This window comes from Chrysoperla carnea, chromosome 1 (genome assembly GCF_905475395.1).
Source record: "Chrysoperla carnea chromosome 1, inChrCarn1.1, whole genome shotgun sequence".
NCBI classification, from domain to species: domain Eukaryota; kingdom Metazoa; phylum Arthropoda; class Insecta; order Neuroptera; family Chrysopidae; genus Chrysoperla; species Chrysoperla carnea.
Genome location: NC_058337.1, coordinates 93,502,283 through 93,516,440, shown reverse-complemented (window position 1 = coordinate 93,516,440; position 14,158 = coordinate 93,502,283). Strand labels below are relative to the sequence as shown.

At 28.1% G+C, this 14,158-nt stretch overlaps 2 protein-coding genes across 2 annotated transcripts in view; one reads left to right on the top strand and one right to left on the bottom strand.

Moving 5' to 3' along the window:
* The window catches only part of LOC123306050 (SUN domain-containing ossification factor), a 36,517-nt gene extending 26,845 nt beyond the window's left edge, over window positions 1–9,672 (bottom strand). Inside the window, exons 1-2 of the mRNA XM_044887915.1 lie at window positions 9,622–9,672; window positions 9,245–9,556 (exon numbers count right to left, since the gene is read on the bottom strand). Coding sequence (XP_044743850.1) covers window positions 9,245–9,417 — 173 coding nt within the window. The 5' untranslated portion in view covers window positions 9,418–9,556; window positions 9,622–9,672. The remainder of the gene's footprint in view (window positions 1–9,244; window positions 9,557–9,621) is intronic.
* A 1,106-nt stretch (window positions 9,673–10,778) lies between these two features.
* LOC123306062 (heparin sulfate O-sulfotransferase) lies at window positions 10,779–13,302 on the top strand. Its single transcript, XM_044887933.1, has 4 exons — window positions 10,779–11,175; window positions 11,239–11,569; window positions 11,749–11,887; window positions 12,735–13,302. Exons 1-4 carry the CDS (start codon window positions 11,055–11,057, stop codon window positions 13,206–13,208), a joined length of 1,065 nt encoding a protein of 354 aa, XP_044743868.1. The 5' UTR covers window positions 10,779–11,054; the 3' UTR covers window positions 13,209–13,302.
* The last annotated feature ends 856 nt before the right edge of the window (window positions 13,303–14,158 follow it).

Genomic DNA, 14,158 nt, shown 5'->3' with positions numbered 1-14,158 from the left:
GAAATTGGGGCTAAAATCGAAATTTATTCTACTGTGCATCTAAAGTGTTTCTCTAAATACAATATACAGAGTACGATGAGTTTAAATTTTAGTTAATATAGTTAACTCTTTTTAACTACATAACTAGAACTTTAGTTATTTCTGTTCAACAATAAAATTACTCTTTGCGTTAAAATATCTCAACAGTGATACGATCCACAATTTTGATTTTTTTTTTTTAACTCAGTAATTGTATTTTTCACATTTTAGTGGAAGAAAAGCTTGTAACTTGAAAAGTAATTTTTAATAAATTTTTTTCTTTGAGGTATGTTCAGTTTTTTATTACTAAGAATGTACATAATAATCACAGAATTTAGCTACAATACACAGTATCATAATGACGCCAAACGTACTTAATTATATTTAATTTTTTTGCTATATGTATTTTTAAATTTTTAATTCAACATTTAAATCAAACAGTATTTGTTGTAAGGTCAAGTTTATTAACATGCGTTCGTTATAAAGTGAAATTATTTTTCATTTTATTAACATTTTAATGCAAAATAATTACTTTTAATTACATGATTTTTAGCTTTATGTGTTATTACAACTTTTTACTAATTACAGACTAGGAAACATTTTTACAATTTGTTTACTTTATTTTGGAGTTTTTATATAAGAGCACTTTTGTGTCTATCAATTTGGTGAAATAAGTTGAAATTGGGTACTTACATACAGTTTTGTGTATAAGTCACAAACGTATCGAGTATAAACAATCAAATTCTGATTTTGGGAATTATTTTCGGGGGTAAGTTTTCCCAATTATATCATGTGACACATCAAATTGAAGAGCACGTTATGGGGAGTGCACATGTATATTAATTTTTCAAAATGTTTAGATTCGAAAATTTAAAAAAAAAAAAAAAGAAGTGAAAATAGACAATTTCTCCTCCTCGCTTTATCTCGGAAGTAATCGAGTCTAAAATTTAAACAAATTAGAACAAACGGTATTCGTTGTGTGCATTAGTAGGTGAAGGATCGATTGCAGCTACTGTTACTGTTTACAAAAGTTGCAATAAATCATTCGTTTTATTTAAAATATGACTAATTTTCAATTGTTTGCATGTAAATGGTATAGTAAATGTCAAATTAAAATTATTGAAAAAAAAAAATTAATTAAACTTGTTGCATTAGAAATTGTGAAAATAAGAGACGAAAATGTTAATTAACATAAATTTCAATGTAAGCCATATATACAAACCATAGATTTTTATGTCTATCCATACATTTATATTAATAAAGTAGTGTATCGTTAACACGGAAATGCCTGAATTAAAACTCATGTAGGGTTCGAATAGGGTTTCATTCGTAGTTTACAGGAAAACTTCAAATATTATTTATTTAATTATTTATAAAACTCTTTTTTGGCTAAAATTTTCTGAGAAATATAAAAATTTTTATGCGTTTTCGAATCTCACTTGATAAAACAATAGTTTTTATTCATTGTAAATGAAAACAAAATATTATCTGAAAAATAATTTTTAACAGATTGAGGCCAAACATAAAATTTTTAACTTGTTTTATTATCCTTTAAAAAGGTGAAGATATTTAACCATTCATGTTACAGGTAATAACTAATCATTTAAAAAGTGGGTAAGAAAAAAGATTTAAGTATTTGGTTACATTTGAGAATGTCGACAAACTCCGACATAGTTACCATAAAAAAGAATCACAATCTTTCTTTGGAACGACATCGTGACTGCGTTTTTATCGAATGTTTCGAATGTTTTGTTTGTACTTTTGACTTGCGGAAATTCATTAAATCGTGTTTATTCGGTTATGTTTAGATCTTAAAATGGATACGTTACATACTTCTTACACTTTTGTAATTCCCAATTAGAATTATTTGCCGCGTTTTAGTAGTTTGTTATTTCTCGTAAATTATTATTATTTTTTCAACTTTCTTAAACAACAACAACAACAAAATTTTAAATGTCATTATTTAAAAAATTTATTGTTTAAATATTTTCACTAAATTATTCTTGAATCTTTCTTTATAATTATTTATTTATTAATTCCAAAAATTTATTTTGTATGGGTCATCTTGAATTTCAGATAAAATTGCCCTTTGTTTATTTTTAAAATATTTTATTTTTAACAAAATTATAATATGACCCCCGTAGATTTTTATTTATAGATATAATTGTTGTTGGAAGTTAAATATTCTTTTTGCTCATATATAATCTTTTACATCTATTAATTGAAGCATTTTCATTATTTCCGTAGATAAAAGATTTTTTCGTACCATTCTTCGGACGTTGTTTTGTAAGTTACAATTTCAAATTAAATAGGATAACTTAAAATCGCGCGCTAGAAGTTAGAAATACAAACGAAGTTACTAATTTTATCACTCGAGTGAGTAATAAGATAATTCGGAAGAGTTGCACTTACTGTTTTTTTATGAGTACGGAATTCTCTGTTCGAAGTGAGAGCAATACGAAAAATAGTATGTATTTATCTAGCATTAGTAATAAACAAATACAATACCAAGTTTTATAAAGCAGACGTCTTGAAAGCCTCTCAATCGAATATTGGTTTACGATGAATATTTTAAAATGATGTGCAATGCAAATACCTAAGTTATTTTGGATGCATTTGGACCGTTTTCAACAAATCAAAAAAAAAACGAGCTATGGGGTCAAATATTGAGATAAACCGGAACAGCTAAAAAATAGGCCATGATCCTCAAAATCGGTTCAGTTTGGAGAAGGCTCTAAGGATAAACGTAATTTAATGGAGTGTTCTTAGATATGTTTCAGGGTCGAAATTAGGGTTCCGTACCCACAAAATTTGTCGGGAGTTTTTATATTTTGTAAATTTCACTTGCCTCTAACTAAATAAATATTTTAATTTATTTGTATTTCACAATGTGTGCAGATATAATTCAAAAGAAATTTAATTGCAAGTATCTCAGTTCAATGTCCGTGCGAATTAGCATGTTCTTTCCCTGTACCCTTCAATTTATTCAAAAATTCGAATAAAATATTACATCAGAATCAAACATTCATAAAATAGCTTATACATAACTGTTCACAAAAACATCTGATACTGGGTGTTTAGCTGGGTGTCAATTTTTTTCCCATAGTACTACACCACACCATTCGCAAGCATAGAATGTCAATGACGTTATTAATTCCTACGCTTTTTAACAATAACAAAAAACATTTCTCGGCTACCATATGGTTGGTTGCAATCATTAAAACAAAAATAATATCAGTAGAAAAATATTTATGTATTTTACAATATGCATATAAAATATTATCATTTTTAATTTGATAACATTTTCAACAAAATTTTTTAATTTAACCAGAAATAATAAAAATAAATTCATTTATTATGGCTTATTTTTATTATGCGATTAATTTAATAATTATTAAACCGTTAACCTATTATTGTTATTGTTTTAAAAATTTTGAAGGTAAAATATGTTAAATAAGTTTAAACCAAATTACATAATAAATACTTGGTCGAGCTTGGTCAAGAAGTGACACTCCAGCTTCGAATTATTATCCTTGATCAAGGAGTTTCTTGGGTCTGGCAAACCAAGGCTTAATTAACCAAGGAGGATTCAGCATCTAATCCATCGTCAGACTTAGCAGATCCTAAATGGGAAGCTTTAAAATTACTGATTAAATAACAAGTATAATCAATATTTTCTGAATGAAACATTTCTATAAATATATTTATTTTCTTTTTATCACTCTTGAATTGATGTTAGCCTTATCTTGGGTCCATAATTACTTAGATACAGTCTTTATTTTTGGCCCCAACCAATAAAAAGATATTAAAGTCAAACTGTTTGCTTATATGATAATACGGATCTTCGTATGACAATATCGCTCACAAAATTCCCTTTAATGCAACAGAGGGAGACAAAGTTGCGTATTGTTTAAAATAAAAGGAAGGTCAAATAATGGCTAACTTGTTTTTCAAGACAAATACAACGGATTTTGAAAAAATTCGCTACGACTTTTTTCGTGGACTTAATTGTTATTAGATATTAGCTATCGGATGCCTATCCACTATACTGAACAAAAAGTCCACAATTTGGAGAGTTTTTCCATTTCGTAAGTATGGTTCCATGCGCACAAGCATGAAACAGGTTTCATGCGCACAAGCATGAAACAGGTTATGACTTTATTTATATAGATATAGTTACTTCTGCTAGACAGGGAAATTTTAATAATTTCGCGAAATTTTCCTAAATTTTTTTGCAAAGAGTAAATAATATTTAAATAATGTCTATAGCGCAAATGGCAACAGTGATAAAAATTATTCCATATCTAAAATGAATAAATATTAGCTAGTTAAGTAATGTTTAACTTTGTTTATTATTTGTGTAATATTTATTTAATCATAGGTATGAAATAAAAAAGTTTACAAACTAAAAACCCCGGCTACTACAAAATAGCTGCTCTACAAACCATGAAAATATTTTCATCTGAAATTGACATAATAAGTAAAATTGTCATTACCGTCAGGTAATCCCTAGGATTAAAAAAATTCCCACAAAAAGATCTCCCGACTGAGATGACAAGTTTACTTATCATAACAATTTCTGATGAGAATATTTTCTTATATTCTTATTATACTTTTTAGAGAGTGATTTTGTAGTAGTCGGGTTTTTAATTTTTGAACCTTATTTTATTTAAATTAATTATTTAGAAGTTATTACCATCAAAGTCTCAAAGCTTAAAGATTTCGCAATTAGAAAGTTGAAAACACGTTATTTCGTAGAAGCAGAAAAAGCTCGCTTAAAAATATGTCTAAGGTAAGCGTCTGTCGAGTGGGAACTGGTAGCAAAGCAGAATAAGTAACGATGCCTTCGATGAGGATGTGTCAATGGTCACGTAGGCACCTCAAAATATCACTACCTAATGTCAACATACTTTTAAAGCAACTACATACTTAATGTAATCAAAATTTCACACTCCTACCAAATAATTTTTATTTCCAGAATAACAAACCTTATAATTAAGTAAACTATTCCTGTAATTTGCAATTAAATTTATCCGTAATAATTAATTTATTAAAATTATCAGTTATAAAATATTTCTAACGCATATTATTTACATTTTTTACGTATTATGAGTTGACAAAAAAAAGCTATTATCAAGATTAATTATAACAATTTATCTACAATAAAATTAATTACTTCATAATACATTTTGCATTATTCATTAATAAATTCATTACTAGTAATTATAATGATGAAAAAAGTATAATTGTTATGCAAATATCAATAATATTATTTAAAAGTACATAATCATATATTATTTAACTGTAAATGGAAGTGTCTATATATCATGTTCCTTGTAAAGTCACGCCTGCAAGAATATTTCCAAAAAATGTATATTTTTCCAATTCTTGTTTATAGATACGGCAGATTTAAAAAAACTATAAAATATGGCCTTATAAATAGGTCTCTTGCATGTGGCACATTATTTTATCCTGCATGAACTTGCCGATGAAATCAATGTCGAGTCAGAATCGGGAATACAGCCTTGTTATTTCTACCCTTTCCCAAGCCTCAACAAAGGGTAATAAATTCAAAGCCTGGTTTACCAACCCTTGATCAGTTCGTGGCCAAAGATAATAAATCAAGTCTTGATTTGCGGGTCCTTGCTCAATACTTGCATATGACTAATTCTTGATTTGCCAGCTATTATCCAAGCCTTGACAAAGAAAGACTGATGAACCAAATTTATTATCATGCCTTATTTTTGTTTCTTACTATTATGATAGTAGATGGATTAGTCCCGATAGTAAAGGATCCAATTTACAGATAATGCTTCAAGTCAGAATTTGAAATTTAATTTTTTCTTTGTATTTGTAACTAAACTTGGGCAGAGATCAAAGGTGGCATGCTTGTACCAAGCTTGAGTGTATGATCATCTTTAGACGGCGGCGCAAGAGATACGTGGCACCCAGGAGAGCCCCTCGGGATAGGAAACCATGCTAATCATTCCAAAGTGGCGTCAGTTAGATTTATGAAGACTAAAGCGCCAGGATTAAAGAAGACTACAAAAAAATTAAGAGTAGAGAAGGGCGCCACAAAGAGCAAAAAACACCAGATTGATTTACAAAGGCTAAAAAAACGGCGCCTCGTCTGATTTTCACATACCAGAATCCGACATGTTTAAGACAGCTCTGCTGGGTATCATATCTGTCCGGCTAGTGTAATTTCAAGCTTGGTTATCATATCTGACACTTAAATAAACTTTTCTTACTAGGACTAGAAGTATTTGTACTTGTATTTAAAATACGTTCAGAATATTTTTTCGGTATTTAAACACCTTTCGAACAGTGATTTTTTGCATTTAAATACCTACAGAAACAAATATTTGTATTTGTGTATTTTTTAAGAATTATTTTTTAGAAGTCTGACAATTGTATAGGAGCCTTAATTACATTGGGATTTCATAATACTTGAAACAGATTGCTTCCAACAGGCTAATTGTGTTAAAATTATAAATCCGCCACTATATAAATACAAAACGTAATTTTGATACCGTAATTGATTATTTCATGATAAGCATAATTAGTGTATTGTTAATGATCTTATTTTAAAAACATTACATCATATAATTAGGTAAATAATAATACGTTTGTTTTAAAATATTACAAATTAATGATAAGTACTGATAACAATAATTATACTTAAAGCGGCATCAGCAAATTTTTACTATTATTTTTGCAAAACAATACTCCTCCTGTGAAAGTTTTATCAGATTTTAATACTATTTTAAAAGCTTATGAATTCATTAAAAAGTCATATTGTCGTCACAACAAAAAGTTATTATAAGATTCATATGCAAAAAAACAAGCACCAGTAGTTACGTACACAGAATGTCGATGATTAAACAATTTTTTTATCGATATTAATGTTAGCAGGAATGGATATCCAAGAGCCATACAAGCTAAATTTTAGTTTCAGACTATTAAATAATGTGACAATTATAACAAAATGTCACAATGAATTGAACGGCGAAATGATTTAATGGACCCCCGATTGAGCAAAGTAAGTCTATACTGGGACATATTTGTTTGAAATGTGGGTAAAGGATAACGCGGCGTTGATTGACTGATTAGTTCAACCGATCATTGCTGCATAGCTCAAACATTGTAGATCGATATAAAAAAGATAAAAATAAATTGTTTTTAAAATTGCACACTTCTCTGTTCCAGCCGATATATGTTTAAGAGATCACATTTTCTAGTTTTGTATAGAATAAAAATTACCAAAGAGATAAACGCAATAGCGTTGCAGAACTGATACGAACTGTGTCCAACATATCCAACTTTCTGCTAAAAAATGAATTATAAAATATGCAAATCGGCAATTTGTACATTCTTAAAAATTGCGGTTAAGTATGCAATAATAGGCATTTACGAATTCCACATAAATTAGCTTTTGACAATAAAAAATATCTGCTACGCATAACTACTCATCCATGATATTTTGTAAAAAGTTGCAAATTTCTCAGGCAATAAAAAATACAAGTCATAGATTGATAGAAGGGGCATTTAAAAATAAGGGAAATATGCAGTTACTTTCGTTTAATATTACATTGAAAAATATTTATTGAGCTAAGACAAACATTGCTGACGTAATATGAAATTCCAATTTAATATCACGAAACCAGTGAAGAATAATTTTCTTTTTGATAACATTTTTTTTATTTTTTAATATTCGTTTAATGATCCAGGAAAAATAGATAAAAAAATTTAAAATATAAAAATTAAAGAGATAAATTTGATATCAGTTATTGATAAAATTATTTCATATTTTATTAAGAAAAACGGCACAAAAAAGTAAGGTATTGTAGTTCATTTCTGGTTGTCTATGTCACTGGTGACGTAGTTACTAAAAGATAAACGATTTTGATGATATTATTTTTTATATTTGAGGCCTGCTTAATCAGAGTTATTTATAGCTATGTTTGTTAAAAATTGATTAAGGCACCCGAAATTTATAAATCTGATAAATGGTACAAAAATGTGAGAACATCAGGAAGAGTATCTCGAGTCTTGGATTCTATATTACTAATTTTGAAATAATTTATTTCCCAGCGCTCACAGATTTATACACCCCAAAATTTGCACCGTCTACGTCAGGAGTTTTTTTAATTTTGTAAATTCTCCATACACTTATCTAAATAATGTCTAAAAATTAGTCATGGGTGCAAAGCATTCAAAAAATAGCAAAATCATTCTCGGTTTTTGCAAACTAAGCCCAAACGTAAGATATAATTATTAAACTACTTATTGGAATATTAAATCCCACATTTTATACACTTCTTTTCACTTCGTTTAGTAAAACATAGCCTTAAAGCCACCCTTTCTAATAATAAATGGAAATTTTCAAACTGTTTATCTTGTAAATGTTCAAAAACAAAAATGGTCTAAGATGTATTGGCCGTCGATAGATAATTCAATTGGCTGACAATTAGTTCAAAGATTGTTTCTGATTGGTTCAACGTTAAACGCACAGATGCCGTATTTTAACGGCTGTTCATAGCGATTGTAATGGCGGTTGTTTGGCTCTCCCAAAAAGTATCATTTTAAAAATCATAGTCATCTACACTTAATTAATTTAAATTTTAAGGTGTATCAAAACAAAGAACCAAAACACAATAAACTCTTATAAGAAATACACAGGAAGAATACAGATACATATTTTCCCGCCTGTTTGTTATCTAATATTAAACCTTTATATTATCACACTACGATCAAACTACAATATTTTTTAAACTTTCTAAATTCTAACTCCTTTTTTATTTAATCTCCATTGCCCTGACATAGATACATATGGTTTGACATTTCTTGTTAAAAATCTACTAGACATTTTCCCGAGAATGAAATAAGATATTAGAATCTTTTAAGTGTGAGTCAATGTCACGCTTATCGGGAATTTTTAAAATATAATCGTTTGTTTATCCACATACAATAGAATTTGTAATTAAAATTCATTTTCTAGAATATCCGTTTATCAAACTTAAGATTATTCAAGCATAAATTAAAAATATTAAAATTTAACGTTGAATACATATTCACGCTGCTTTTATCAATTTATTGGGGGCCAATTTATTGAAGGTTAATATTAAATAAAATACTTAAGCTAATGGAAACTATTCCATTTTTTTCAAAATAAATAAAAAATCATACTACTTTTTTAAAATGAGTAAATGAAAATAGTACTTACTCATTTAAAGCACCCGAATTCTGTGACACTCCTTCAGAAATAATTTGTTGGAACCCACTTTGTATTTTATCCACTGTATTTTGAAAGTCTAAATTATCCGTAAAACTAGAATGTATCTCATTTGCATCTGGAATATCACCATCAATATGCTGTTGATCCTCTGTACTGGGCATTTCATCCCTTATATTTGGATCAATATATTCGAATTTATCACTATTTTCTGTTTCATTTAAATCTTCTATATATTCAATATTACTATTGCCGTAAGATGTGTTCACATCTTCGACATCAACTAATAAAAACGACACAGGCCTAAAATTAAAACATTTATAAGCTTTAATCGAAAATTCAAAAATACTTTTTCATAACAAACTTACCTTAATGCACATATTAGTATTAAAAACAACCAATATAAAATACTACCACTTATTTTCATTTTTATTAAGTAATAAATTTTATTGATAAATTAAACATTATTTAAAATTTTATTTTATGAAACGATACACGGAATCATAATGTGTTCCTTTTTTGAAAACCTGACGTGTACTAAACTTCAAAGATTAAATTTTTATGTAAAAATGTATTTTTCTGCGCATTATCCATACATACTTGACATTTAATTGGAAGAGCGCCAAATTAAAAATTTTTATATTTGTTATAATTAATATTTTATCAGTTTAAAAAAAATGTTAGTTTCAATTAAATAATTTACTCACAATGTAAAAAGTTTGTGTAATTTAAATAATTATTTTTAATTTTGATATATTAATGCCAATAAATAAAAAACTATTATTCATAGCAATCATACAGGATGTAAACAATCATTATTGAAATTTAATTTTAAAAATTTTCATTTTCCAGTACTTTTCTATAAGGTCAATTACTGAGATGCTGACCAAACATTCACGAATTTTATAAAAGAAAATCATTTTAAGTTTTTGAAACTTACAAAATTTTGTTGAAAGTTGTTCTTTATAAATACGCAAACTTTTTTTTGTAAACCAAATAGTTTAGACAGTATTTTATGGTAGCGAAAATTTAGCTTTTTGTGCGTTTGTTCATTTAATTTGAACTAAAATGGTCTTTATAGAAAAACGAACCACTTTTAATGGATTTATTGAAAATTTTTTTCGAAGATTACTCTATATTATATTTTAAGAATTTGCCGCCCTTCATTTTTGCCGATCCGGGCGGAGGCCCGGTTTCTCCCTCCAACCTTGAATTGAGCACTGCAGCCTAGAAAAGTCTAATCTCTAACTTATTTTTTTCTTGCCCACATATTTAATATGTATGTTATAATATATTGTAGACGTACATTACTATGAAGTCCGGTGCCGATTCAGAAGAGTCTATAAAGCGTCAATTGTTCTTGACGAGACGAACGACGTAAAATAAATATCTATTCAAGTCGAAGTGAAAGAACTGGAAAGAACTTATCAGAGACTATATCAGTGAATCTTCACCGATTCCTAGTACATGTAGAACGTACTCCATTTGTTATGATAAATGTTTATTTTTGACGTATCGACGTACGTCAAATAAGATAACGATTCGTTTTATTCTCAATACTTATGTTCATGTTGTAAATATATTTAACATATAAGTTATGAAAATTTTATTTCTTCTTAAATATTCAAATTCGGATATTCTACATGAATAAAACAAATAACTATGGTCTGTTTCTTCCATTATATTTATACCTTTCGAATGCCAAATCGTTAAATACATAACCTAACTATTAAATCACAACATTCACCGGCACAGTACATAAATAAATAAATAAATATTATAATTTATTAAAATAATTAAAATGTATAAAACAATGGTTTCATTAAAGTTAATATTGTTGATATTATTAAGTGGCTTTAGTACAATAGTTATATATTTTCAAGTTCAAATCAATAAACTGGAGCAAAATAAACAAATATTAGGTAAATATCATTGATCAGCGATATTATTTATATAAAATTTATTAAAATGATTTTTATTTTTAGAATCTAGAATAGCGCAAATACAATCAGAAAGTCAATTGTTACTTAAATCACAAACGGCTGAAAGTGCACATTTAAGTACTAATATTAAAGCAGTCGATAATCTGGTTGTGATTTATAATCGTGTGCCGAAAACAGGATCCACTAGTTTTGTTGGTATACCGTATGATTTATGTAAAAAGAATAAGTTTCATGTGCTTCATATAAATATTACTGCGAATATGCATGTATTATCTTTGCCAAATCAGTATAAATTTGTGCAAAATATAACACATTGGGATGCTATGAAACCAGCGTTGTATCATGGACACCTTGCATTTTTAGACTTTACAAGGTATGATCAATAATATTTTTGGCTTCTATTATTAATACAGTAAAGTTAAGAGAGGTCCAGCGAAGCTTCAAGCTATAAAATTGTTTCTTGTGAAAATATAATTAATTATTTTAGTTCGAATTATATTTTTTCTAAAAAATTTTCACTAAAAATGAATTTTTTTTTTATATTGTTTTTAGACTTGGTGCATCCGAACAACCCACGTACATAAATATAATAAGAAAGCCGTTAGATAGACTTATTTCTTATTACTATTTTCTACGTTATGGAGATGATTTTCGGCCATATCTAGTTAGGAGAAAGCATGGCAATAAAATGGTTAGTATGATTTTGAATTATTTGAACAGTTAATTTATTACTATATATGAAAAAAAAAGCATATAGAAATAAAACATAGATTATCCAGAGTCGTGCCCAGAGCTAGTTTTCCGCAAAATTGGTTTTTGATTTTCCAAAAACTCAAAGTAAAAGTTTTAAATTTCTTGTATCCTTTTCATTAGTTTTGCAAAAGTGACCAGAAGTTTATGAAAAGAAAGATTTAGATTAAAATCACCATGACACTGGTTCAGTAAATCTATCACCTCAAGTTGCTTTGAAATATGTGTTTCAAATCAAATAATATTCGGTAATCTCTGTATTCAAAGTCAACACTCAAACTTAATAGAATAAAGGAACCTTTCTTAAGGGCCTTTTATTTATAAGAGACTTTTATTTCCAACCACATGTCATAAACGGCTCCAAACAATTCTACACACACCCTCAATTTAGCTAATGAATTGTAATACTTCTTCTTAAAGCTGTAATACTTCTTAATCGTGTTCTACATGCTTCGTCAAATAGACGAAATCTTCAACTTGTCATCATAATCATCATATATTATCAAAATTAATTTAAATGCCCATTGCATAATCTCTGGCGATTGATAATTTCGTCAGTTACACGCTACATTAACAGCGTGACTCTTGCTAAAATATCGTGGTGGAAATACTTGAAAACTGTTAGATTCAAAAATTTTAAGCCATTTGACAACCATTTGTTTACATGGAGTTCGGTCTGCTTCTCTAGTCTCCATGAACCGAATAATCAGCGGTGGCCCAAAATTTTTCGTCATTAAATCTTGATTTATTGCACTATAAATTTTTTAGCAAATGATATTTTGTTACAGTCATTTGATGAATGTGTTCAAAAGAAGCAAGCTGATTGTGATCCAAATAATATGTGGTTACAAATACCATTTTTTTGTGGCCATGCTTATGAATGCTGGATACCGGGCAATGAATGGGCATTAAATGAAGCCAAAAAGAATTTAATCAATCATTATTTATTAGTAGGTGTCACAGAGGAATTAGAAGATTTTGTTGCAATATTAGAGGCAACATTACCACGCATATTTAAAGGTGCTACTGAACACTTCTTAAAAAGCAATAAAACACATTTACGTAAAACTGCACAAAAAATCTTACCATCAAATAAAACTGTTGAAGAAATTAAACAATCACCTGTATGGAAAATGGAGAATGAATTATACGAATTTGCATTGGAACAATTTCATTTTGTGAAACGACGTGTTTTACAAAATGGTGGCGACAAAGTTGCAAATCCTCAGAAATATATTTATGAAAAAATTCGACCAAAATAAATTAATCTTTTATATATAACGTATATAACGTAATATCTTCTTCCTGCCTGATTTTATTAATACATTTATTGATGCGTTTAATTTGTTAACCAAAGCCAAATTAATTTTTTTTTTATTTGTATGTTTTAAAAATATTGTTTTTAATAAAACAAAGATAACCAGTAAATTTTTTATTTATTTAATGAATTTGCAGAGTGATCCAAGTTATAACAGCAGGTCTTCATCAAATGGTAGATAACGTTAAAATAATGACAATTTCTTAACATAGGATGCTATTATGAATTTTGCTAAAACGGTTGCTTAAAAATTTGAAATCTGGTTTTCATAATTTATCACTATAAATTCACAAAAATATCTTTCTTTTCGAAAATTCAACACCCTGTATCAAGAAAAGGACACTCTCGGCTGTGACAAATTGTCATTATCTTAACATTATTTACTATTTGATGAAGTCCAGCTGTTAAATCTTGGAAAACCCTGTAAAGTCTACCTCATGAGTTAATTATATCAAAAACAGATGTATGTCGGTGAAGTTTGGTTGTGGATTTATTGAATTCGCAGTGCGGGCGTGAGCAATTTATATTCGATGTTTTTTACGCGCTTTAAAAGTGTAAAAGCTATAATCGAATTAAAAACTAAACAAAAGTATAAAATAATTTACTTTATTTTTTTGCCAAGCAGGGCAGATAGAGAGAAAATGAGAGCAGAAATACACATGGGAGGCTGATTGTCTATCTAGAAAGGAATCGGGATATCTTGAAGGAATCTATTATTTTGTTGACATTGAAATGATTTGGATATGTATTTTTTATAATAGTAGAGGCCGTAAAGAAACTATTTTTATCGAGTTCTAAGGGTAGAAAAAGCGAAAGCAAGGTAAAAAGTGTAAGACTAACCTCATCAGTTAGGGTTCACTTATAATTTTCAGTTTGTGCTTCTTGTAATAGTGT

Coding starts and splice junctions, on each gene's coding strand:
- LOC123306062 (XM_044887933.1), top strand. CDS start 11,055: ATGTATAAAACAATGGTTTCATTAAAGTTAATATTGTTGATATTATTA. Junction 11,176..11,238: donor GCAAAATAAACAAATATTAG/GTAAATATCATT, acceptor TTTTATTTTTAG/AATCTAGAATAGCGCAAATA. Junction 11,888..12,734: donor GAAAGCATGGCAATAAAATG/GTTAGTATGATT, acceptor ATTTTGTTACAG/TCATTTGATGAATGTGTTCA.